The sequence below is a fragment of the Mauremys mutica genome, chromosome 2 (assembly GCF_020497125.1).
Source record: "Mauremys mutica isolate MM-2020 ecotype Southern chromosome 2, ASM2049712v1, whole genome shotgun sequence".
In the NCBI taxonomy this organism is placed as follows: Eukaryota; Metazoa; Chordata; order Testudines; family Geoemydidae; genus Mauremys; species Mauremys mutica.
In genome coordinates, this window is record NC_059073.1 from 115,878,747 (window position 1) to 115,901,405 (window position 22,659).

Sequence of the window (22,659 nt, forward strand, 5' to 3'; positions counted from 1 at the left end):
TCACCCTAATACTTTCCTGCCTATAGAGGTTTAATAGAATATCCTTACAGCCCCTCTTGCAATTCTGAAGTTATTTTTCTAACCTTATGGTATATCTGTCCCCACCTCTGAATATTTTGTATCTTAACCTTCTCTTCAGCACAAAAGTACTAGACAGATCCCTTTGGAGCTGCTAAACTGTAGTCTTTGCCACTGAACAGCAACACTTCTTTCCCTCAGATGGGGGGGTGGTTTCCTCCATGGCAATTTCAGGCCCTGTTGACCCAGATTCAAATCCTCACATAGCCACAGCATGAAGAATGTTGTGCTGCCCGTACACTGAAGACTAACCCCAAATAATCATTGTTGATCCCCCAAATAATAATTTTGTATGTTCTAGACATTCTTTGCGTGATTCTAGACAAACTGATCTCTGGGGCTAATGTTGAAGCCTTACAGCTGTAACCAAAAAGAAAAAAAACTGCACGAAACTGGCATCAGGCAAAATGGTAAGGAAAATATAAAGAAGAATCTCAAACTGCACTGTACAGTCCACAGTTTTCTTTATAAGATGATACAGCTCAATGTGCACATTTCTACATTTTCTTAGTAATTAACCTTTCGGTGCCTGGGACAACAAATTCAGGCAGACTAGATAAACACTGACCCTTATTGCCAATTTATAATATATTATTGGTGTAGCATCAATACAGAAAAAATGGTTAGGGTACAGCGTCTGCTTAATCTATTCGCAGAAAGGTACATCAGTTACTAAAGAACATCAGATTCAGTGCAAATTAGCATACTGCTCCGTTTGTTAGTTTTACAAACACTGAAATACGTGGCTATTGCAAAAAAAAGTCTCCTTTCTTCCACATCTTTATAGTACACCAAGGCATTAAAAATGTTATCACCATGCAGCTTAGAGAGTAGTTAATTTTTAATGATCGCACCTGTTAACTTTTGAGGCAGGGGATGGAAGAATGGAGTGGAAATATTCTTAAAGCAAAAACCAACTGAAATCCTTTTGTCAGACAAAAGGGTGACTGTTACCCTCCACACAATGAAAAGGTAAATTTTAATTTGTTTTAGTTTGGGGAAAAAAAGTAATTTTATACTCTGATAATGAACATTTATCAATAGCTTGCTGTCCTTGTATCTCTCTGAGGTAGGCAGGTAATTACATTGCTGCTTCTAATGCTGGTGTCCTTGGCATTGCCATTCTGGAGGCTTACCTTACTGCTCGAGGACAAGATAGACTATGCCAGCCAAGATGTGCATTTGGTTACAGGCCTTCTAGAGCAGTACTGTAACAGGGTGCCTTGCCTCTTAAGGCCTGGAAGACCTAGGGCTAGTCAACCCTGATTACTAAAGAGGCACACCTGGGTTGGATCATGTAATTCCCTGTAAAGGGCAGCAAGTGGCTGTAGTGAAGGGGGAAGCCTAGGAAATGGCAGGAAGTGAGAAAGGTTTATATGGGGAAAAACCCTGAGACCAGGGGGTCTAGTAGCCAGAGCCAGAAACTTGAGGTTCCAGCGAAGTAGGGCTGGGAGTGATCTGCCAAAGGAGGAAAAGCCCCAGGCAGGAAGTCCTGGGAGTGAACTGGAGACTTCTGGGAGTGAGCAGGCTCCAGAAGACAGACCTGGGACGAGGGGCAGGAAAAGCCTGAGCGTAACCCACCAAGAGGGTAAACCTGACGGACTGTGTTTTGGGACTTTCAGCTTGATTCTGGAACTTTCTGCATGTGAATAAACCTGGACCCTCGAGAAAAGGTGGTGAATGGACAAGAAAAGCCCAGCTGCCATTTGTTTAAGAAGCCCTTTGAGTGAGAAATTGTTAGCAGGGCACTGCAGAGCCACCCCTGGGCAAGAAGGGGTGCATAGGAGGTACCCAATACACGAACCAACTTGCACATTCTTTTGTGTGTTTTGTGGGTTGTTTTTTTAACAACAAAAACAGGGTCATTAATGGATTGCATGTGGTGATCATCATTCATTTCCAGTTGTCTAGTTTCTGTTTGTGCAGAAGGAAAAGTTACTCAAATTCACTCAAAACGTGCACAGAATATTATACTCTGATAAAGATTCTGATCATGTATGGGAAGCACCAACTGCAATGAGACACTCATAGAAAAAAAACAATTTTCAGGACACTCAAACAGATTTGAGAATAAACTTTATAGATATAAAATATGTGATATGAGATATTACTATGCACGGCAGTGATATTTCATAAAACATCTACATTGTAGCCAGTTATACTGCCGCTAACTCACTCAATTGTGCCTAGATATTCAAGCACATACAAGACAATGATTTGAAAAGTGTATTGAAGTCCCATTAAATTAAGTAATTTGTACTGTATACTCTGGATTGAAACAGAAATCCTGTAATGGCCCATAATACCTGGCAGCATTCAAAATGCATATATTTCAAAGCAAAGATCCGAACACTTTTTAGCTGAAGACACCATATTGTATAATCATATATCATTCTCAGACCTCAGTGTTTTTACCTTATTGTGGTGTTCACACAAATGAAATGCTGTAACATTAGCTCTAACTAGGTATTGTGCAGGTAGATATTGTGCAAGCTTCTTTAACAATTCTGAATTTTCATTCTTAACCTATTATTCTAGTTAGGGGCCTCTCTTCAGTTGGAGGCTGTCAAATGCGCTGAATAGTATGAGGGCTTTCTGTTGAGGACATATGAGCCACTGAAGGAGCCTGATGCTCTTTTACCGCTGACTCCATGTCAATGGTGTTTTTCATACGTATGTGGGTTATGTATATTATTTTGAAGATGTTTTTAACTCTATAGATTTAATGGGTTCTTTGGAACAATATCAATCAATAATATAGAACGGGTGGTGAAAATTTTTAAGAAAGCGGTAACCACATTTTAAATGACATTATCTTGGCAATTGTTTCATCCCAACTATCAAACTGGGAGATTGGGGTGGGAATAGTACACTTTCTTTCCCTCCCTCCCACCTAAGTTCCCTCTAAACTGCGCAGCTGTGCAGCAGGCTATAAAGGGACACACAGCCCCAGGGGCTTGGAGAGGAAAGAGGTAGGGGGTGGGTGGGGACTGTGGAGGGGAGCAAGTTGGGGCTTGCAGGGCTGCCGTGGGCCTTTCCCCCAGCCCTGGAGCTCACTGTTGCCAGCGGGGAGGGGGGCCACCCTCCCCCAGAGCTTGCTGCTGCGGCAGGGAGAGGGCTGGGGAGAGTCCTCTGGCCCCAACTCTAGGGCAGCCTGCATGCCAAATGCCTTATCTCCAGCCCCACCCCAGAGCCTTCACCCCCACCCCCCACATGCCAACCCTCTGCCCCAGCCCTGAGCCCCCTCCCACACTCCAAACCTCTCGACCCCACCCCCGCCACACATCACCTCCATTTTGGTGCATATAATAAAATTCATTCCGCACATGGATATAAAAAATTAGAGGGAACATTGCTTCCCACGCACCTTGTTTCAACTAGCAATGATATCAAATGTGTTTGTAGCACACCCATGGATAACTGCTCAATCTGAGAGCACTATTTTACATCAGACAATAATAGTCAATTTATAGGGTCATATACCTGCAAACTCTTCATTTACAAACAAAGCTGTTTTTAAATAGACAGTGTTAAAGTATTTAAATGGAAGCTATTTTTGGTACACTTTTCTTGCAATTTAAAACTAGCCAAGTGAATTTCTGTTCAAAGACCTGTCCAATTTTAATCCACAAAGAAATTTTTTTTTAAATGCAAAGTGATAAACCCCTAAGAACAAATTGAAATAGCGTAATATCTTTATAGTAGTGCATCCCAGCACAACTATAACACATAAGCACATTATGCATATAATTAATTAGATAGGGGGAAAAAATCAAGGCACAATACATTATTAAAAATATAAATGCAGTATGCTTTTTTAAAGCAAGTACTCTATAAACACAAATTTGATCCTTAAAATTAAGATATATTAAATGTACTTTAAGTACCTTGGTTAAGCTGTTCCTCCACTTGCTTGAGTAAACCAATACATCGGATCTGGAATGAGTTGTTATTGCTTGAGTGTATAGTGGTTTTTCAACTTTTTGTTTTGAATTTAGGAGGGAAAGAGCAACCTTTGTTGACAAACCAAGTGGATTGGGATTGTTGAGACTAATAGTCCAAGTAGAATATGCTGAAGTTTTTTGGTCATTTTGTAGCAGATGTAATGGCTTTCTTTTTAACAGATAACACCACGTAAAATTTGTTGAAGTTTTTAGGCTTGGAAATGACAACTGTTGTGTATCTCCTGCATTTGCCACAGATAGAGTAGTTCCAGGGTTTGCTTGGCCTTGGGTATTAATTTGTGTGCCCTCATTATTAACCCGTGGGGACCACCTTTCTTGACTGTTACCTAAAGCCTTCAGAAGAGAAGTCTGATTATTCACTGCAGAAGGTTCAGATGGCTTTTTAACTTCAAAACTTTGAGGTGCAGAAGATGTAAGATTTTCAAATTCTGGTGACTCCTTTATGGTTTCAGACACTCCAGTTTTAACACTTTCAGATGAATGGTGGCCAGTCACTAGCACATTTGGTGAATTTCTATCTTTGCTGCTTTTTTCATGTTGTGGAACAACATCAGGCTCTAATAAGAGGCCTTCAAGAGGCTCTGTGGTGCAAATCTGTCGCACCAATACTGGCTTCTTTTGCCTATTAGGGTCACTGGCTCGAATGTTCAATGTTTGCATTGCTCTAGCATCTGTTGTGCAAGCTGCTCCACTTTCATCTTTAACACGCTTTTGGTGTTTTTCCATGGCAATATCTAAACTATTGGCTGGTGAGAGCATGCGTTTACTTGATGCTGTAGCTTCTTGTTGGGGAAAGAGTCCACTAACTGGTAATTTCTGAATAATATTCAAGGAACTTGGCAAAGGTGAATTTCTACTTCCAGTCTCAGAAAATGAATGATCAAATATAGATGATGATTGTAGATTTGGCAAAACCCTCTGATGATCTCTGTGTAATTTTGGCGGCGGAGTTTTCCCTTCAAGAGTTGGCACTGTCACAACATTTGTTTTACAGACAGACTGATTTACCTGATCCTGCGTCACTAAAATTTGGGGAAGAGGTGTAACAGTAGCAAATCCATAAGATGGAACATTACTATGAACTCGAACAGGCACCATAAAAGTTGGGATGTGATGTATTTGACCACTGGAGTTTTCAGGTACCATATGTTTTTGGGGAGGCATTGAATACGGATTAGGCATACTGTCAGCTAATTTAGTAGGTATGGATAATGAAGTCCCACTCTGGTTCACACCAATTTGACTTGGAAGAGTGTGGGTTGGGAAAGCAGCTGTTATTGGTTTAGAAGAATATGACTTACTTACACGTGGGGCTTTAACTTGAAGCTGATACTTGGGAGCAAAGTAATACTCCTTTTCAACAGACTGACAAGAAAAGGTGTTTGTGTCTGCTTGTTCTCCTGGGGCCAGTACTTTAAGAGAAGTCTGTGAATGCTGTGTTGAGGGCTGCTTTCCCTGATTATGCAAAACAGGACCTAAAGGTTGCTGAACAGAAGGGAGGCTAAGAGGGTTACAGTTCTGAGTTACTGACTGAGATTCATGTAATGGTTTAGAGTGAGTCTGTGAGTGCTGAGAACTTGAAGGAAACTCCACTGAAGTTCTAGAGGTCTGCAGCCTGTGAAATGGTACTGTAGACACGTCTGTTGCATGAGCTATTTGAAATGAAGATGAAGATTTAACTTGAGGCAGATGGTTTTCTGGAGCAATATTTAAAGATATTTGTCTTACAAGTGGCCCCCTCCTCCTTTCTAACAGAGGCACATGTCCGGTAACTCCACAGCCAGAAGACAACTTTGGAGAGGATCTCTCTACAAGTGGGGTAGGTTTTGAAGGAGACATATTTCCACAATCAAAAGATTTACTTCTGTAATCTACAATCTCCATGGATGGTTGTGTGCAGTTAATTTGTTCTGATGCAGCACGTCTGATTTCCCTGCAAGGAGGGCCAGGCACACCAAGTGTATTTGAGCCAGTAGGAATTGTAAGGAATTCTGCTGATTTATTAAGATCTATTTTGGAAGCATTCTCAGTTTTAGAAATGTCTTCTTTATCAAATGAAGCTGAGAAACTAGAGGCATGAGATAAACTACTCTCCCGACTTAAACTTCTAGAAAGCGTGGAGTCAAAGCTTGATTCAGCTGAAGAATGCTCAATTTCAGCCAACCGGATCCTTTTCTTCTTCGGTGGCAGTTTTTCTGTTGGCAATTTTGACAGAGTTTCGCTACGCTGAGGCCAATTAAACTTTTCTGTTTTTTCCTGATCACTGAATTGGTTTTCCTGGTCCCTGTCTGGTTCTTCTGTGACCAGTATTTCGGGAACCTGGATGTTATGTTGGCGAACTAGTTTTAATGGCTGCATTACTGCATTTCTTTCATTAGAGACTATTTGACTTTCCTGAAGATCCACTCTGGATGCTTCTGCTGACACTGATTGATGATGCTGGGAAGTGTTCAGATGAGAATGCCTTTCCTCTTGAATTACCACTGTGTTCAAAGAATGGTGCTTCACAGCCTTATTAACCTCTTGAAAAGACACTGGTGAAACTCCTTCAAAAGATTCTGATTTCTCAAATGAACTGGGCCTGCTCAATGAATTAGTGTGCTGTATTACTGAAATGCCAGTTCCTTGTCTTTTCAACTCTACCTTTTCTTGTGCAACTGAACTTGTCTGCTTTTTCAGAAGTGGAGAGATATTTGGCTCAGTGGTTTGTTCTGTGCCTCGAGCCACAAGCTGAATTTGAGACCTTTGAAGCGGAATGCTGCCATGCTGTTGTGAACCTATGATTGTTGCATTAGGTTTAGATAAACTGGGAAAATCTCCTGGCTTACTTTGACCCTCTGTACTCTTTGATGGTATCCCAGTATCATTTTGCTGTGGCTCATCATCATCTCCAACACTTTTCATTTTCCTTCTTTTTCTTATCTGCGGTGTCTGTTCCCAGACACCAGTTGAACTGGCAACTCTATAGTGCAGAATTTGAGGTTGTGTAGTGCTAGGGACTATTTTATGTTCAGGCTCTCTGATAGCTGCCTTGGTTTTTGGTCCATGCAACTCTGAACAATAAAACTTTTTGTGGTTTTCAAAATTCTCCAGTTTTCTATATCGATTTCTGCATGTTTCACACTCAAACATTGTCCCTCGCCCTGGATGCGATTTCTTTACTTTTTCCAAATTTGATACTTGTGCAAGTGACTTGCTCCTTGGCAATGAGAGTTCATTAGGCAAATTACATCTATGATAACCTTCTTCTACAGATCGTGCTGGTCCGAGAGCATGGCTTTCATTAGTTGAAGAGTCTTCTATTGCTGTCTGTCTAACAAGAGTGCGAGTATGCCCCCCTTGGTGCAGTGGAGTGACAGGTCCTGATAGAAAGACATCATCATACAAAGAGCCAATTTTATCATCAAATGATTGACTTCCTCGAATTGGATGAGGAGGTGGTATTAAATTTGCAGGTACAGCTGAATAGCTGGTAGTAGGCATAGAATTACTTCTGGTTATAGGTAAACAGTCAAGGGACGGTACAGACAGAAGAAAAACTTGCTTTGATTTCTCAGTTGGTGTGAAAGGAGACTTTGGTATGTCGGAGCTTGAACTAGTTCTTCTCCCCATCGGTTTTAAATCAAACTGGAAGGAGTCTTTAAATATGTATGATTTTGGTGAGTCTATACTGCCTCTTCTTGAAAGAGACGTTCTTCTTGGTTTCACACTATCTAACTGTTTGTCATCCACTACAGCTTCATTATCTGATATTAACTTTGAGATGCGTTCCTCAAGTGTTTTCGTTGCCATTGGTGGTCGCATTTGACCAGAGAAAAGTAAATGTTTTTCAGCACAAACTGTTTGTACAACAGATGCCACTGTGGCACTTATTCGTGGCACAGAGGACAGATTTTTATTTGGGTCTTTTTCAGAGGTGGGCAATCCCCTGACAAAAGGAGTTGGTGGACTCATTGTTTGATCTGCACTCTCAGAACGTGAAAAGTAACCAGAATCAGTGCTACCTAAGCTCCTAGGGCTCAAAAGACATTTTCCTTGTTCCTGGGAACAATCAGTTGCCTGTTGTCTTTGTAGCTGTGCATGCACTGTTCCTACAGCAGACTCAAGCTGTTCTTCTAATGGACCCATTTCTATTTTCTGGTGGTGCTTAACATCTGTCTCCTTTAAAGAGACCATGTGTGTTACATTTGATTTTATATTTGTAACTTTAGAATCTCCTTGTCTCTGTGCTGCAGCAAGCTGAGGCGTGGAGTCTGTTACTTCTGGACTATCAGCCCTTAAAGGAGAAACATTCACAGGATGAACTACTACTTTAGGTAAAGCTGCCCTAACTTGTGGTTCTGTGTCATGCAATGAAGAGTCACCTATTACATAGTTTGGATTGCTTAATGGAATGGGGCTACCTTTCCGTAACGTTTCAGAATTTGAAATGATTTTCACTATTTGTGCAGGTTCCAGTTCTAAGGATCCTTGATCGTCTTGTCTTTCATCAGCAGTGCCTTCATCTTCACTTTCACAACTTTCTTCCACATCTGAATGAATACTAAGTGCTTTGTCTGATTCATGAGATAGGAATAAACCACCAGAGTCCGGTTGTAAGACAAGTCCAAGTTTGATTGCATGTGCATGAGATTTTTTGTGCTTGTATAGATTACTTTTGGTTTTAAATGAAAATCCACATGTCACACAAGGATACGGTCGCTCTCCTGTATGGGATCTGATATGCTTTTGGAGAACACTAGGCTTGGCACAAGCCCTATTGCAATACTCACAAACATATTTTCCTAGTTTTTTAGGCTTCTGGTCTTTCAGAAGATTACATATTTGTTCTACACCATGGTTGACAACTGATGCTATTTGGGCTGAATTATACAGAGGAGCTACAGGTAAGTGTGTTGAATGAGATGGCTTAATTGACAAAGACGAAGATGAACTAGCTACTAGCTGGTTTTGAGGAAAAACCTGAGTCACAGTAGAAGAGGGGGGGTGTACTACAGAAGACGTTACTGCTATACTGTATATCTGTTGGAGTTTGGGGTTTTCTTGACCCTGCTGACGTACCAGTGATCTAGTGAAACCTGGACACACAACAATCTGTTGATTTTGCTGTCCAGTTTTTGCAATAAATTGTTCTTGTGAATGAGAAATTGACTTGGTCTGTGCTTGTTCACTCTTCTCTGATGTTACCGCTTGCACATTACGTGAAGAACAAGGGTAGTAGTGCGATCTAGCTACAAACTCTTGCTGTGACAAAGCAAAATGATTTGGGACACTCATTGTATTGGATGTGAGACTCGAAGAGGCGCTTGTAGTTTTATTTGGTCTCACTTTTTCTATTTGCATCCCACAAGGAGGGCACTCTTGTGCTAAGATGTTCAGTTCAGGCTCCATAGCTTTTAATAAGACATCAAATGCAGTACTTGTACCTGAGGATGAAGTACTACAATCAACAAAAGTAATACATTCATTATTGTCAGTCTTTGATTTCCTTGACAAGGAATTAGAGAGAGGCTTCTTCGCTGGCAAGTTTAATTGGCTTGTATCACAGACTTCTGCTGTCCATTTACTCAAATCCAAGGACTTATGTAACAATGAAAGATTTGTCTGCATCCATGTCTCAGATGTGACTGTTTCATCAGTTACCTTGCTACTAAGTGTTTCCCCATTTTGTTTCACACATTGTTTTCCATTTTGTACAGGTAACTGATTATTTGCTTGTAAGTGTTCCAAAGCATCAGGAAGAATTTTAGATGATGAAGATTCTTCTACATTTTGTTTATGCTTGGCCTGAGGGGGGTTTCTCAAAGGCGATTTTGGTATCTTTTTCAGATGGTTTTCAGTTACAATCTTTTTCCGTTTCACACCTTTAACTGTATCTGAAGTTCCTCTAGTACCAGCCTCTGAGATATGTTAAAACAAAACAGAAAAATAAATGGTAAATTCACAGAATCACTGTATGAATTATTATTACAACACAAATACATTATATCATCATAACAATGTAATGACATCTTACAATTTAAACAAAACTAGTAAAACATTTCAACATGTTCTAAAATGCAAATGGAAATGGAAATAGTTTTTCATTCCACTACAAACTATTCAGAATTAACAAGTCTGTTTGATAGTCCCATACAACACGTCTTATCCTGAGCATTAAACTGTCCATCTACCAGAGAATGGCTGGAGATAGTTCCTCCAGAGTGTTCTTCATTTCTAGGACTGAACATGCTGAAACCTGCATCTGTTGTCCTGGGAAGCAAGAGCTGAATTTTGATTCTGTGACTTGTGTTGCTAACACACTTAAGACCAGCCCCATGTTTCCCACTGCTATCATTTTATCTTCTTAGCTGCAAGACCTCTCTCTCAGCTACTAATGCTAGGCTTCTTTTGAGTAACGTCTCCCTGCTGCATTACGATCAGTTAGCTCTGTTAGCATAAGCAACGATAATAGCACAGATGTTAACTGGGCAATGCTGTTTTTACCACCATATCACCCAACTTTGCTCACTGAGAAAATATGATAGTGTGGTTAAGACACTGGGACTCAGAAAATCCAGGTTCAGTTTTCAGTTCTGCTTCCTATGTGACTTTGAGCAAGTCACTCTGGGTACATCAAGAACTGAGCCTCCCAGCCCAGGTCCACAGACTTGTGCTAACAGGGCTTGCACTAGTATGCTAAAGAGCCACGTAGATGTTGTGGCTCAGGCTGGAACCGGCAGGAGGGGGCTCGACAGAGCTATTTTTAGCATGCTAGAGCAAGTTCTGCTAGCACAAGTCTGTGGACCTGGGCTGAGAGGCTTGCTCCCAGATGCAGAGCAGACATACTCTTTGGAAAAAATCCTGGCCTCATTTAAGTCAATGGAAACATTTTTGTTGAGTTAAATGGGGTGTGGATTTCACAATTAATCTATCTGTGCCTCAGTTCCCAATCTGTGAAACAGATATTTTCCTAATATTTTCCTGCTTCACTGGAGTGTTGTAAGGATAAATTAAATGTATGTGATGTGCTTAGATATAACTGTGATATAGGCCACACAGAGTATATCCATATGACAAGATGGTGAAAACACTGTATGACAGATGGGGCAATTTCCTGAAATATCCTGTACTACTGCATTAAGTTTTATGTCTTATTGTGGGCCAGGATTGTACGTAACCTATATAGAGGAAAATGTGACAGATGTAAGAACTGGGCGTTCTAAAGATTATACTGAAAATGTGCCAGAAAAGTATGGACTTTGGGGACAAGTGTTAAGTTGACTTTTGGGGGAATTTTTAGGGAGCGGCGAATGTAAAGTCCCCAACTCTGGTTATGCAAAAACCCAGCCCTTTAAAGCTATACCTTGAGTAGATGGTTATTGTCTGTTGATTACTTGTTACAGAAGGCCAAGATAAAAGGCCCAAGCTACATAAAGAAGTAACTGATCTGCCCAGCCTTTGTTGTGGTTCTGGAGTGAAGACAATTGTGAACTTGTAACCATGGGAGAAAACCCAGTTCTGGGTTTAACCTACCAGAGCCCTACGCTGGTATTAGGGATGACCTCCAGTGTTAATATTTTATGTCCACGTGTGGAATGAATTTTGTTATGTACACCAATATGGAGGTGATGTGTGACACATCACCTTCGTATTGGTGCACACAACAAAATTCATGTGGTGGTGGTGGGGACAAGGGGTTCAGAGTGTGGGAGGAGGCTCAGGGCTGGGGCAGAGGGTTGGGGTGCAAGCTCTGGGGGGGGGTCTGGGATGAGGGGTTTGGGGTGCAAGCTGCCCCAGGGCTGCAGTGGGGAGAGAGGACTCCCCCCAGCCCTTTCTTGCCACAGCAGCTCGGGGCTGGGTGAGAGATGCTTCTCCCCAGCCGCAACAGCTCTGGCGGGGCTGGGCCAGGTTGAACAAGGGGCTCCTCTCCCCGGCAGCTCTGGTGGGCCTGGGGAGGGATTCCTCTCCCCACCTGCCCTTGAGAGCCTGCTGCGTGGCCATGCAGCGTACAGGGCACATCGTTGACCTCTGGTAAGATTTTTTTGCATGTGTGTAGCAACTTTTATTGTTATGTGTTTTCTCAGCAATGTTTTTACCTTAAGAATAAATATGCTTGTTTAGAAGGAGCTGTATGGTAACTTATAACTGTGGGAACACACTGGTTATAGCCATTGGAGAGACAAAAAAAAGGCACAGACAGTGGTCTTTTTAGGTAGTCTGGCTGCTGGAGATATCATCATATAAGTAAGGTAGGGAGTTGTTCAGCCTTAAAATCCCCCGTCGGTAGGGAGTGAGATGTGGGTCTCCACCCAAGAGAGGTGACTGCTAGGAGCAGGAAGCCTAAATTGGGTGCCTTAGGTGGACCACAGAGGGGAAATACAGGTGCAGTTACTCTGAAACTGTGACAAACTGATTGGGTTGGAGGGGTGGACCATAGATATTAATTTTTTGAACACGGTTTTAATTTTTTTTGGCCAGTTAAACCTAAAAATAATGGCTTAAGCTACAAACTTCATTATTCAAACGTACTTTATTATATTGGTTTTCTATGCAAACAAGTACAGAGACTTTTCTGTGTTTGCGAGCTCTAAATTTTTAATTTTTTGATTAAAGAGACTTTATCAGGTAACAATTTTTTTTAGCCTACCTTACGTTATAAAGAATACTGTAGAATATTAAAACTGCCAGGATGTAATTCACTTTTGTTTATACTATGTATTGATTTCATCTCTTTCAGTTTAGACAGTCAAAATAAGACTAGTCAGTTACAGTAAGTCCTGTACTACCAGGGAAATGGACCAGATGACTGAATAGGTATTTTCCATATCTAGACTCTCTGGTTAGGTTAGATTGAGAGAGATTTATTACCCCTGAAAACTATGCTTGCTTGTTGATTTGTAAGGTATTACAAAAGTCACTATGCTGTTATATATGAAAATCTGCAAAGAAAATTTAAAGGAATTGAACTATTAAAATAATACACCTCTACCTTGATAGAACGCTGTCCTTGGGAGCCAAAAAATCTTATCACGTTATAGGTGAAAGCTATTGAACTTGCTTTGATCCACCGGAGTGCGCAGCCCCCACCTCCCCGGAGCACTGCTTTACCTCGTTATATCCAAATTTGTGTTATATCGGGTGGCGTTATATCGAGGTAGCGGTGTATTTTTGGATTTATAGCAACTCCTTTTCATTCACAGTAAAATCAAGCCTTCATTTTGCCCTTGTTTAAAAATACAAATAATTATAGTGGAACAAATGAAGAACTGAGCAACAAATTTGTTTTTCTGTCAGGACTGTCTTCTCCCCCTTCCCCTGCTCCCCATCTCCTCCTCTACATTTGGCAACAGACAAGGAATGAAGACACCTTCCTTCATGGTTATTTTTGTGACTGGATTTATCAGTATTGTTTCAGATGAGCTACTACCACAGATAAATCAAATCTGTCAAGTTTAAATGATTTTCCATTTGTGTATTCATGAAACAAAACTAACAAAATTTGAATTATTTCCATGTTTAACTATACTTGTTGCTCTATTTAACTAGGCATACACTGGGAGTTTCAGGGCTTCCCTGAATAGCAAATGATTTATAAAATCAAGCAAAAGTATAATTTTGTAGCATAGGCATATATTATTCTGTACAGAGCATGCATCAAAACACAGTGTAACATAGCATATATAAAATGAAAATAAGTAGTAATATTTACTCTCTCCACACACACACACACACACACGCAACTTGCTGTTATGCACCTTTGTTTACCTCATCTCTGAATCCTATTCTAATCTGCTAAATATTTATCTATTCCTAATGCACAAGTGTCCAGAAAATCAACACCACCACCTCATGTAGCATTGTTGATGGTTATCACAGTAGAAGCTAATAATTGTATATGGGTGCTCTCTCACCCTTGCAAACTTTTACAAATAAACCAGTAGGTCACTAGCCAGATGATTTTCAAACTGGATGCTGATGCTCGAAGTGAAGGAAAGGTATGGGGAGAGTGGGAGGCAGATGCCCCTTAAAAGGTCCCAATGAATGGTAGCTTGAAGGGTGGTACTATGGGCTTGTATACACATGGTGTTATTCAGGAACAGCTATTCTTGAGTAACTACATGTATGGGCACTTTTCTGAAATAAGTGTCCACTCCATATCCTTTCTTTAGCTAAGCAGCAACAAAGTACTCTTATTCCGGGATATACAGACAGGCGAAGAATTTTTACAATTAACACCCCATTGAGATAAATGGTGGCCGTCATACTTCTAGTATGGATTAATTCTGCCTCCTCTGTACATTGAGAGTGGCTCTTGCTTCTATTCTGCAGAACGTGGAAAGCACATATGTCATATATGCTTCCTATATGACATGGAGACCAGCAGCTCTGGAGGGAACTGTGATGTGCCACAGTGCAATTGGGAATTGGTGGTGGGATTGGCAGATCCAGTGTACATCCACTAATCATCTTTAGCCGCATGCATCAGGATTATAAGTGACGCAGAGGCAGCTTCAGTCTGAACCTATAACAGCAGAACAGAGTGACTCTGCTGCTCCAGAGTGGCTGGGAGAGAAGGCGAGGAAATAGAGTCCCTCTCACTCCATCTCAGAGAAACTCCCCAGCACATAGCCTGGCTTTTTAGACTGTGTGGTGAGGCCAGTATTTGGGTAGTAGGCAGTTCACAACCTTGTTTCAGGCTTGATGTCTGCACAGAATGCTTTAGTTTACAGCCAGTTCATATTTAGAAGATTTTCTTTCAACCTTAAAGGCGAAAAACATTTTTCTATATAAACAAAAACATGGATTCTGCAGAAAAGGTTATTCTCTCCCATTTGCTAGAGGAAATTTAACCACAATGAGTAGGCAATGGATGTATCAAGTTCCACACTCTTGTAAGGGATGCACTGCCTCTGGGGGATGTCACTAGAACCTAGTGGCTCTGAACTGTAGAAGTACAGGAGCTCCTGCTGTTCTTGTGCCCGAGACATGGACTCAGATAGGAATCCACTGTAATACATATGTTTGGATAAAAAGTGTATTTAGTGCTTTATCACAAACAACTAAGTGACATCCAAGATATAACTGCCTTCATTAGGATGTTTTATCGTTTCAATAGTATTGCAATTAACTGAGTCTTACATTGATAAACTGCCATTAATATTACTAATGATGGCTTTTTTTAACATGCAACATTTATTGCCAGTTTTTTTAAGCCATGGTCAAACAAACGAAACAGTTTACATGAGTCAGAGAAAATATTAAGGTAGTTACAAAAAAAAAAAAGAAGAAAGAAGAGGCACTGCCCGCATTAAAATTTTAGCTGTGATTTTGTAACCCGAAAGAGGCTTGGTCATGTTATCAGGGTGCAAGGAATACAGTTCCATTTATACACATACTGCAGCTTTTCTGTTATCACAACCATACATCCACACCTATTGTACTGCTTGCATTTATACAAGAAAATCTAGGCAGTTCACGGGTAGCAGAAATGCTAATGTGCCCATAGAACAAGAACACAGGCCTGGTCTGTACTAAAAAGTTAGGCTGGCCTAGCTATGTTGCTCAAGGGTGTGAAAAATGTACATCCCTGAGCAATGTAATTTAGACAAATTAACCTCAGGTGTAGACACTGCTAGGTTGACAGAAGAATTCTTCTGTTGACCTAAGTACATCCTCTTTGGGGAGATGGATTACCTACACCTATGGGAGAACCCATTGATGTAGGTATTGTGTACACTTGAAACATTATAGCAGCGCACCTGCAGCGTTTCAAGTGTAGGCAAGCCCAGAATGGAAATAAGCAGCATGAAGAGGAATGTCCAAGTGGCCAAACATGTTGTAGCACAAGGGTAAGGTGTCCTGTCCAAACTGCTACAAACTGTGTACTAAATCAAGAAGACAACCATGTGCCACACTGGTGGGGAGAAATGGTGTTAAATGACTCTGGTTTGAACCATGTTGTGTGAGGGGACACATAATATTTAGACCCAACCATGTTAGTAAACTAACAACGAACTTGGTTAAAAGTTATAGAGTGGACAGGGTCTTTTAAGACAAGTACAAATGCTTCAACATCTGACCTGTGCCTAGCTTCTATCAATTCAGTAACTAGGAATCTCAAATTCACTGTGAAAATAATCTCAAGAGTTTTGGAGGGTTACCTATTGCCATATTTTGTAATGACATACTAATATATGGGGACTGTATATTTTTTTTTGGGGGGGTAGGAATGAAGACTGTAGAAATGCTCTCACAAAATGAAAACAACTTGTAGAAACGGTTTATAATTTGTTTCATTCTTCAGCAATCACTGAAAGTGGGATTTCCATTCTGGAAGAACTTTGAATCAGCAAGAATTATGAGTCTGGCTCCTTGTTTTTATTCTTGGCTCTGTCATTGACTCCCTCTGTGATCCTGACCAGAGAAGGTGTTAAAATGTACCTCAGATTACCTATCTATAAAATATTACAACTAAAGCTCTTGCTTAACAATGGTATTATGAACTTTAATTGTTTTTTTAAAGTTCTGAGATCCTCTGAAAATAGGCACTATACAAAAGTGCAAAATATTCATTTTATGCTTACTAATTGCAAAAACTACAGTATTTTTATTTTTAAAAAGGAACTGCTCCCTTACAGCCAATCTTACCTATATTTTTACTTTCTCTTACCTTTCTGCGTAAATGTTCTTGAGGATATTTCTCTCATAGTTTCAGGGTATCTGCACATCTATTCTGCCTGTGGACCCTTGAGGGCACCCACTTACTGGTTTCCAGCTTCCCGACATCTCTGGGAAGAGACCCGTGTCTCACTCCTTCCTGACCAAGGTTTTTCCAGGCTGCATAGTTCCCTGACTAAACTGTGATATCCACAACAAGCCAGGCTACCTAAACAGGCCAGGGTCTGCGCTTTGCTTTCTCTCCAAAGACTATGAACAGTGTAATTGCCAGCAGTTACAAATTCCCACACACACTTTCTGAGCACATTTATTCTAAAGGTAAAAGTATTACAGAAAAATCGTATTAAAAAAATAAAACAACCTGCACACATGCTAAAACGTATATCAGAAGACTCCCCCAACTCCATCCGCAGACTCTGATACGTATTAGTCTTTCAAACCCCACAACTGGATTTTCCCCATTTTTAAATTCAGAACCAGAACTCAGGCTGAGCAGTTCAGCTCAGAACTTTGATCTCCATGAACAGACAATGAACCACATCCAGGGCTTAACTTCAAAAGGCTGGGTTTTTGCATAAACGGAGGTGGGGAATTTACACTAAACTCCCCCTAGATATTCACACTTATTGAACCAAAAGCGCACTTCTGTCCTGCACATTTTCAGTATAGCCCTTTGAACTCCTAGGCCTCACATTACATCTTCCCCCAGAAAGGTTACATATAATCCTGCCCACAATAATACATAACTTATTGTATTAAGGTTTTTTTGGATATTGCATGAAATAGTCATATCTGTCACAAATTCATTATACGACTGTGTAAATTTACAAAAATCTTTACCAAAGTAATGCAATGTTTGAGATCTTATTTGCTTTTAAATAGTAATTACACTTGGGCAAGGCAGATGCAATCAATCACAGAATGATAAACTATCAGCTCCCTCGTCAAATCACGAAAGCCTCATCCTTCCAAATCACTGTGCTTCTATGAATGCTAATACTTCCATTGGCCGGTCAAATGCTTCTTGCTCAAATTCTAATCAAACTTCTTAAAACTTTTTTTCATAATCTATCTTGTGGTATGACAGCCATTGCCCACATGTATCTAGATGGGGGGTATACAGAAAGCAGTCCCAGGGTGCTGTACTGGCTCTCTTTGACTTTGCTTCCATTCTTTCCCATCAAACCCCATACCAGCTTATCTCTAAAGTTTTTCCACTATCTCTAATTGTTTTTTGGTTTGCTTTGCTTTCTTTTCACTTCCCTTTCCTTCTTCCCTGCTCCCCGGTTACTCTCAGAGATGATGGAACTAGGGATGATGGGGGTGCGGCTGCATCCTCTGGCTTGAAGTACTAACAACCACCAAATACATGGTAAAAGCTTTCAGCACCCCCACTATAAAAATAGTTCAAGCACCTGTAGTTACTCTGCTTCATTCTGCAACCAAATGTGAGCAAGAGACTCTGCCAAGATATCTACGCATTACTTCAGAGACCTGCAATTTGTCAGTTACTCTTTGCTCCTTGCACATGAAGTAGAGCAGTAAAATACAAACAACAACCCAGTAATATAATAAACGTGCCAAACAAAGGAAAAATATAAATTACTTGAATTTTGTCTTCCTTTTTATTCACCCAGGAACCCGATACTGGCTTGAGCTCCACAGCTCTGTGGAAGTAATTCTTAGAGATGCCTGTCTGAAAGCCTGCTCAAAGCCACATTATTAAACATCCACTTTCTCTCTCTCTCGCTCAAAAAAAAGCTGTGGACTTGAATAAAAAAAGAAAGCAACAGAGAGCAGAAGCGAGGCATCTATTTCCACTCCAACAACTACTCTGTGAAAGTTACCTTTTGGATTCACAGTTTTCTGGATTACAGATGAACAGATAGTATATTATTCAGTTTCTAGTATTTTTAGTTTATTCTAGAGAAGCATTTTAAAACATTATAAATCCATATACTAGGGCCAACAATTATTCTTAAAATGCATACTTTCTGAAAAAGAATGCACTTAAAGATGTGCAAGCCTCTCAAAAAAAGAGGCAGACTGTTGGTAAGGGTCTTCCGCAAACTAAAATTAGAAACCGTAGGGACCCGGTATTTTAAAATATTCAAAATATTTCTACATTCCTATATGTAGATGTCTATTTAATTATAGCAATGATTTCTCTGAGCCTATTGCAAAACAGTTATGAATCATCCCTGTGAGTGTGTTTTCATGACTAAACAACAAATAACTTGAGTGTTAGATACAGAAAGTAAGTCTAAATGGCGTAAGCCATAGGATCTTCATTTAAATTAACAGCAGACTGCTAAAACCTTTTGTTTCTGTAACTGACCAAGTTTTTTAACCCTCATACAGCAGAGTGGACCGTCAAATAATGACAGAATTTTTTAAAATATTTTTTTTCCTCCAAAGTTGAAAAAAAAAATTGTAAGTGTCAATACTTAAATATACATACATACATGAAAATAATTAATGTGTCCAGGATAATATTCTACCCAAATTTAGTCCCTGATTAAACAAAGCACTTAAGCACATGCTTAATTTTAAGCACAAATAGTCCCTGTACACTAAAGCCTACGCAGGGGAAAGGCTGGAGCAGTCCTGGGCCAGGAAAGCTCTGCCTCTCAGGCACTGCGGAACATGCTTCCAGGAAAAGGAGTGGTAGAAAGAGAGGTCCAGCAGCCTAGGCAGAAGGGAGGAGAGAAGCAATATCCTAGAAGGGCACTGCTCTACTATAGTAGGAGAAGCAGCTCTTTCCACCCAGGTCCAGCTGTGAGTCTCTCTCCTGTCCTTTTAGACATTGCCCAAGAGGTAGTGAGAACTGCGTGCAGGGGCATCAGAGGGTTGCCTGCATTAGCCCTGAGACTCGGGGGTTTGAAGCAAAGGACTACAAGTGAACAGCAGCCATGCCCCAAACAGCCATTTGGTGTGATAGGAAGGGCCCAGAGAAAGGTGAGCAGGCGGTGGGCCAAACGTAAGCCATCCCACGCTATCACACTTTCAAAGGCCCTGGGTGGACCCAGGTTCCATTACACACCCCAGATTCTCCTATACCTAGTCCTGGGATGGCAGGACTAGGGGGTTACTGACAAGTAGGCTGATCCAGCTGAACCCCATTCAGAGGGTTCAGGACAGATTGAACAAAAAAGGACTGGAGCTGCGAGCCCTGACCACTAGGCCAGCTGACTGAAAAGAGAACCCCAGCACAGTCCCCTTAAAGTCAACAGACAAAATTTTAAAATACAACCAATGGTTTTGGGTGCCAAACTTCAAATACTTTAAAGGGGCCTGACTTTTTTCAGCTGGAGGGTGCTCAGCACTTTCTGAAAATCAGGCCCCTTTTAAACATTTTAAGTTGGGTACCCAGCCAAAATCAGTCGTTCTTTTGAAAATCTTGGGCTTTAAAAAGCCAAGCATGTGCTTAATTTCTTTGCTGAACAGGGTCTTAAGATTATTTTTTCTTCATTAGGTGAATGAAACCTTAAGAGCCAAGTGATCTGCTTTTATATAAATCACAATTGGAAATAAGTCAATAAAACAAAATCCGTCATTTCGACATTCAAAAGGATCAAATACACTGACTAGAAACCTGATCTAATGCCCACTAAAGCTTATGAATTTTTCCATTTACCTCAGTGACCATTGGATCAGCCCTCTAAGACTTGCTTCTTCTACACACAGTTTTTGTACCGGTATTACACCTCTATCCCGATATAACGCGACCCGATATAACATGAATTCGGATATAACACGGTAAAGCAGTGCTCCGGCGGGGCAGGGCTGCGCACTCCGGCGGATCAAAGCAAGTTCGACATAACGTGGTTTCACCTATAACGCAGTAAGATTTTTTGGCTCCCGAGGACAGCGTTATATCGGGGTAGAGGTGTACTTTTGGTTAGGGGTGTGAATTTTTTTTTAAAAAAATCAAAATAGTTACGCAGGTACCACTTTTAGTGTGGGTACAACGATACCATGCTGGAAGAGCTTATTCCTTTTCTGTTATGGGAATAAGCTGTACAGGTATAAGCAACTCCATAAGGTATAGGTGCATTCATGGTTGGTGCGTGTATTGTAGTGCTAGAACTGTGCTGGTGCAGTTAAAGCAGTCCACATATAAAAGTTGTACAAGCCTTTAGTCTTTGAACCTCAAAACACTTACGCATGTGCATAACTTCACGCATATGAGTAGTTCCATTGACTTCGATGGGACTGCTCATTTATCTAAAGTTATGCATAATTTTAAAGTATTTACAATATCAGATTTACAAGAATCAAGTATGGCTGTGAAGTTTTCTGTATGTAAAACATACAAATGCAAACTGCACTAAAAAAATCACGTTAACTGAGTGAGATTTAATGGCCAAAGACAGGAGGTCAGACTAGATGATCTAATAATCCTTTCTGGCCTTAAACTCTCTGAATCTATATATAGGGTCTCTAGAAATAAACTACAGCCATTCTATATTTTAAAGTTACTGCTGCAAAGTTGGAAAGCCCAATATGCCAGGACAATACATATAGAGTTGAAGAACTTCTAAACAGTTTAAAATGTTCTGGGGTACTTGCAGTATCCGAACAGAGGTCTCCATCTTGTTAAAAAATCTTGACCACAACATATGCCCATGAGATCCTCACTTAACCATGAAAGTGGCAACACAGAGGAAAACATTCCCTGTGAATTCTCCCTTTTCCTTTATTTTCAGCAGCCTCTTATTCCTTGTTCTTTTTCCCAACTCCCACCACCAATCAAATTACAATTACATGCACTCTGCCCACCGCCTCTTAGCCATGACAACACAGAAACAAAAGTAAACAGCGGTCGAAAGTGATACTGACAATTTTCTCTCTGTTCTACAAGATATCCTAGAGGCAGCGCAATGTTGCTAGTATTATAATCTTATCTCCTTACAGCTAAATCCAGTCTTTTGCAAAACGTACTTTTTGAATGAGTAAGGTCTTACACATTTCATCAAGAAATGACCATTCTTGTCAATTTTTTAGACTGATATGTTTTTCACCTCAATAACCAGTAGTTAAGAAGACCCAAACATTGTGGATTCTGTACTTAATATATATTGTGACCTACAGCATTTTAAAGAACTTAATTCTAATAATTAATATTAGTGAATGATTGTTTTAAAATTAAATGAAAAATGGGAGTGAGGGGAAGGAAGAATAGTTATTTCTCATATTTTAATGGCATTTTACGGATGGACAGAGTCTGACTCGAACGATTTTACCTCACATTTTAGCAGACACAAAAGAGAAAATAATTGGAGGGACAGCAATATAGATGATCTGAAACCTTCTTGTCACAGCCCAGTCACAATAGCTGTAGCACTTAAACATACACTGAAGCCAAAAGGAGAAAGTAATTTATTGGAAATAACAAAACTAGACCAGAAAAAGTGCTCAATCAAGACAACTGGAAGTTCAAATGTTTCATCTAGGAATCAATAATTTGTACAACTTGGATGAACAATCAGGGAGAGTGAGATGTATGACAGCTTTAGAATGTGCAGGCAAAGAGGAAGGTGTTCCACTTGGCTTCTCCTCCTCACAGTTTATATGAATTTGAGATATTTCATCAGCAAGGGGAGATAGGATCAGCCTTAGCAAACCAGTAATATCACAGCATATGCCAGGGAAGATCCCAAAGGCATAATGCCTGGACTTATCAGAAAGTTCCTCTGTGATACAATCTCGTCCCAGAAATAGGAGTCAGTTAAGACAGTGAATTTTGCCTTAAATTTTGCCTTAAATCAGTGGTTCTCAACCAGGAGTGCGCATACCCTTGAGGGTATGCAGAGGTCTCCCAGGGTTATAACAACTCATCTAGATAATTGCCTAGTTTTACATCAGGCTACATAAAAAGCACTAGCAAAGTCAGTACAAACTAAAATTTCATACAGACAATGACTTGTTTATACTGCTCTATATACTATATGCT

At 40.4% G+C, this 22,659-nt stretch overlaps 1 protein-coding gene across 3 annotated transcripts in view; it reads right to left on the reverse strand.

The window, feature by feature from the left end:
- Positions 1-22,659, reverse strand: part of HIVEP1 (HIVEP zinc finger 1) — a 193,531-nt gene that overhangs the window by 47,688 nt on the left and 123,184 nt on the right. For all 3 annotated transcript variants that reach the window (XM_045005283.1, XM_045005284.1, XM_045005285.1), the window contains one exon: positions 3,966-9,943. In XM_045005283.1, the coding sequence (XP_044861218.1) occupies positions 3,966-9,943 (5,978 nt within the window). The remainder of the gene's footprint in view (positions 1-3,965; positions 9,944-22,659) is intronic.